This window comes from Cynara cardunculus (genome assembly GCF_001531365.2).
Source record: "Cynara cardunculus var. scolymus isolate 2C chromosome LG 14, CcrdV1, whole genome shotgun sequence".
Lineage (NCBI taxonomy): Eukaryota > Viridiplantae > Streptophyta > Magnoliopsida > Asterales > Asteraceae > Cynara > Cynara cardunculus.
Genome location: NC_037541.1, coordinates 2,466,564 through 2,471,380, shown reverse-complemented (window position 1 = coordinate 2,471,380; position 4,817 = coordinate 2,466,564). Strand labels below are relative to the sequence as shown.

Below are 4,817 nucleotides of genomic sequence, written 5' to 3'. Positions count from 1 at the left end.
AAAAGTGTCCCAAAAAAATGTCCTATAAACTTGTTTTTGTTGTAGTGCCTTGTATTATATGGTAATATGCTTCTACTCCTTTTATGTAAAATTATTTGCACTTAAAAGATGGCGATTCGACATGCCCATGTTCTAGCAAAACTTTGGTAGCTTACCATGGTTATAAAAGTATACGAATATAACACACCTAAAAATATAAAATTGGACCAAACGAAAAAGAAATATTAAAAATCAAGGTTAAAAGTGGAAATTCTGAGAGTTTATAATACATGGGTCGAATGTTAATTATGTAAGCTGGAGGGATTGTATGACAAGTCCCCTAAGCTTGAGGGACTTGATTTTACCAAATCTCCATACTACGAAGGTTACATAAGCGTTAAGCGTCGGCTTGTTTTAGGTTGCGGAATGAAATAGAGAATGAAAATGACATTGAATGAAAATGAAAATGACTTTTTTCATTCTCCCAATTAAACTTGAAAAGAAAATATGGGCTTATGGGAGTATGAACCGGTTATATTACATAAAACAAAATAGTTTTTTTTTAACCGGTTATATTACATAAAACCAAACAGTTTTTTTTTTATTTTTTTATTATTCTCATTGATTACTGACTAAGGGGATGTTTGGGATTGCTTATTTAAAACAACTTATGTTTTTTTTTTTTTTTTTTGTAAAAGTGCTTATTAATTTATGTGGTGTTAAATCGGAGTTTTATAAAAAATGTTTGGATTACCTTATGACAGTATCAAAACGCAATAAACTGATAAGTTATTTTTTAGTGTTTGAGAAAATTTGTTTATACATGTAAAATGACCAAAAAAAGACATTCGCCATCTCCCTTAACCTCCACAAATGATTTCTTGGGTATTCTCCATTCCCCAAAGTAATCACGATACATCAGTATTCATCTCCAGGATTTCAGATGAAAATAATATAACTTCAATTAGAAACAACTGGGAACCCCATTAAAAATTAGTGTCTATAGCTTTAAGAAAACATACAACGATTTAGTTTAAATCAAATCAATCCAGCATCTCGACGTTAGCAAGACATAAGTAAAATCAGGGTTTGTAATTTTCGAAAATCTAGTTAGGGCATTGACTCATTTCAATGGACATCGAAAGCATGTAAAAGAATTTGGTATCGTTGTTTCTAATAGAGCAACAAATCAAACTTCATCTATTTTGAAATGATTAATAAAGCACAAATTGCTTGATTGACGAAGAAAAAAAAATCAAGAACACATATAATCGGAAATCAAAACCGAGTTGAAATTACAGAGCCTTGCAACTCACAAAGAAAATACCTTTCAACCAGAAACTTGCAGAGAAGAAAGTTGACTGATGAGAGTATAGATTAGGTTTGGGGTTAAAAAAGTAATTTAGTTTTATAGATGATTAGTTGTTTTTGATAAGTCAGAAATGATTAACTTATCAAAAACTCCTTATTACCGGTTTGACACCGGCATAAACATTTTTTTTTCTTCCCATCCGAACACTAAAAATTGTTTATTACCGGTACCACATCAAAATAAGTCTATAAACAGTTTAAATAAACAATCTCAAATACCCCATAATACCTCTATGCAAACACCCCTAATATATATATGTATATATATGTATATATATATATATATATATGTATGTATATATATGTATGTATATATATATATATGTGTATATATATGTATGTATGTATATATATGTATGTATTGAATGTATTCACGTAAACTTAGGTTTAGTGTTTTAGTGTCGATGTTCATTGAGATTATAAAAAACACTAAACAATAAGGTAGTGTTTGGTACGCAGACTGGACTGGACAGGACGGAACGGGACAGAACAGGACAGGACGGGACGGGACTGGACTAATTGTCTGTCCCATGTTTGGTACGACTAGGACAGGACATGACAAAACTGTTAAAATGACCATATTACCCCTAAATGCTGTAGGGTTTACCACTAGGGCATGCTTATCTGATCATTTCAGACATATCTATTAGCTAAAAATTGAGTTGCATTAGAACCAAATGCAACTTATGACAGAAATGTTGTACCACGAAATAAAGACAGAAAGCTTATGCTTATGCTTCATCTACCTAAACTGAGTTGCATTAGAACCAAATTTATTTTACATTTCATTATAACAAAAACATAATACCAGGAAATTTGTGTTATTAAGGCATTTGGTGAAGATGTCATCACTACAAAAACCATGAGCTTTAGTGAGTACTACAAGTCCAAGATGTGGGCCATATATAAAAAATACGTGTTACTATTCCGGTGTAACGTGTCATCACTACAAAAACCATGAGCTTACTACAAGTCCAAGAATTACATTCTGGATACCACTCTTTCCGGTCATTTCACAAACAATATTACAACACAATTCTTGGTTCAAGAATCCCAAATGGGACCAAAGGCTGGTATCCCTTTACCCTTGCATGCATTCACCACATCCCTACTCCCTTCAGGATTACTCGTTACGATCACCACCTCCGCTCCCCACTTCCTTGCCGCCGCCACACTCATCTCCGAGACATTCGGCCGCCCCATCACCGCCGTGTCGTGAACTATCACCTTCTCCTTCGGATACCCACTCACCCATTCCTTTATTTCTTCCCCAAAATTCTGTTCGATCCCTTTTGCTACCCACAACAAACACACATCCGCTGGACCTTGTTGCAGTAAGAATGACAGAAAGACGCAAATACCAGAACCGGTTGCCACCACCAAGACTCGGTTGTACATGTTAACCAGGTAAGGCAGACCAGCGAAATGGACTTGTCGGACCCATAAGTGGCTTGGCGGGTTCGAGACTAGGGATTTTGTGAAGTCTCCCACTGCACCTGCTAACATCATGTGCTCTTCCTTTCCATCAGAAATGATACCAAAAGCATGCCATTCGGACATCGGTGATGGACTTATCCGACCTAGAATCCCTGGTTTCACTCCTCCCACGAATTTTATAATCGAAGCATGACCTGATGGGGCTGAGACCTTGACGGCAACCCGCCTCACGGTCACCCATGGGATGATGATTAGTATGGTTGTGACCAAGGTGAACCAGAATTCTTGCTCTTTAACCAATCTTGATCCCACGTCTTTCCGGTAAGATTTGGTCTCAGGTACATAAGTTTTTGTGAGCACAATAAACACCCAGAGGAGAATCAATGATACCCAGCCTGCGAATCGATGAGTCCTTTCAAACACATTATGGTGGAGGTGGCGGACGAGGGGGAACGCCGCCAGACAACACAGGCAGAGAAGGGAGAGGATGGCGGAAGCCACACCAATTATCTCATTAGAAGTATCGTCTCTGTCTTTGATAGTAAGGACTAAAGAATACGTAAGCCAAGCGACAGAAGAAACGCCACAACTACTGTGTATCCCACCTAATGATTGAAGTAAAGAGGTGGTAGCGGTTTTGAGGCGTAGCGGCACCCAAGAATGGCCGAGGAGGTTTACCGCCAGCCAGAACACGATGCGTAAGAAGGCTTCACTTCGACATAGTGTCAGAGCAAGAAGGTTTCCGATAGAGAAAAGAGTCGCATGGTTTCTCGCGTATGGAAAATAACCCGTGGCAGCAAGAACTAATCCTGCAATGTTAAGAGCCAAGCAAACCATAAAGAGTCTCTTATAGACTGTAAACAAGCCTTGATGGAGCAATATCACTGACAATCTCGACTCTTTCGGTTTTGTTGGCTTAGAAAGAATCTTTTTGCTGGGAGCTTGTGGGAGCATTTCTGGAACTGAAACTTGAAGGGGCAGCTCGTGCTTGTCGTCTAACTCGTAGCCTTCTTCTATGTTGACCAGAACGTTGTCCTCATCATCTTCATCGTCGGTTTCTAAGTCACAGAAATGACTACTGGCTCGGCTAGAAGACCTCGAGATGATGGCACCCGAAGTTGGCACGGTTTTGTTAGAAGACCCCCTTGGAACCCAACCACGTCGACTAGCTGGAGGTGCATGAATGGCGAATGGATCTTTATGTGGTTGGATCTCAAACGATACACCTCGACAACTTGAAAATCTCTGATCCATGACTTCTTGATGCATTAAATCTCTTTTCTTGGTAGTTCTTGAACAGTGAAAGGAATACGTTGCAGTCTGCACAAATTTTGCAAGTTTATAGATGCAAATCCGTGCAGTAATGGGTTGTATTGTACAACACAAAAATGCTTGCGGGGTTGGCGGTCCATCTGCAGTCTGCACAAAGTTGACTACTATTTTCTCTGCAATCTGCATGTAAGTGCAGAGAAGTGCCCGCTCTAACCCGTTACTAATTACGAACCACAAAAATATGTGTTCAATAGAAAAAAAAAATCTATAGTTTCAAAGTTGTCTGTGACCTTTTGTCCATCAATTAAGTAAACGTATGTTAGCATTTTATTTAATTAAGTTTTTCATTTTCTTTTCTTTATATGTAAATTACGGATTTGTCCATGTGATTCAGTGGTATTTGCAAAAATGTTCCCTAAACTTTTTTTATTATAAATTAGGGTTTGTAATGAATTGCTTCGTCCCTCTAACGGTTGTCCACTTTCTCTGTTAATCTTGAGAGCATTTTTATTCTTTTTTTGTCTTTATTTGAGGAACCAATTTTATAAAAACCACACAAACCATATAGACCAAATCTGTAATTAAGTCCAAAAAATAAAAAATATATAAGTTTTTTTATACTTTGATTTTATTAAATTAATTAATTATTATAATTTAACATATATTAATTATTATACTTTAAGTTTAATTTTAATATATAATATATTTTCATTAAAAATACGTATTAAGTATATACAAGTGTGTATACATATATATAT

The 4,817-nt window shown here is 36.7% G+C and overlaps 1 protein-coding gene across 1 annotated transcript; it reads right to left on the bottom strand.

The window, feature by feature from the left end:
• Positions 1–2,394: 2,394 nt before the first annotated feature.
• On the bottom strand, positions 2,395–4,372 carry LOC112526988 (adenylate-forming reductase 03009-like). Its single transcript, XM_025137450.1, has one exon. The coding sequence runs from the start codon at positions 4,243–4,245 to the stop codon at positions 2,395–2,397; it is 1,851 nt and encodes a 616-aa protein (XP_024993218.1). The 5' UTR covers positions 4,246–4,372.
• Positions 4,373–4,817: the final 445 nt, after the last annotated feature.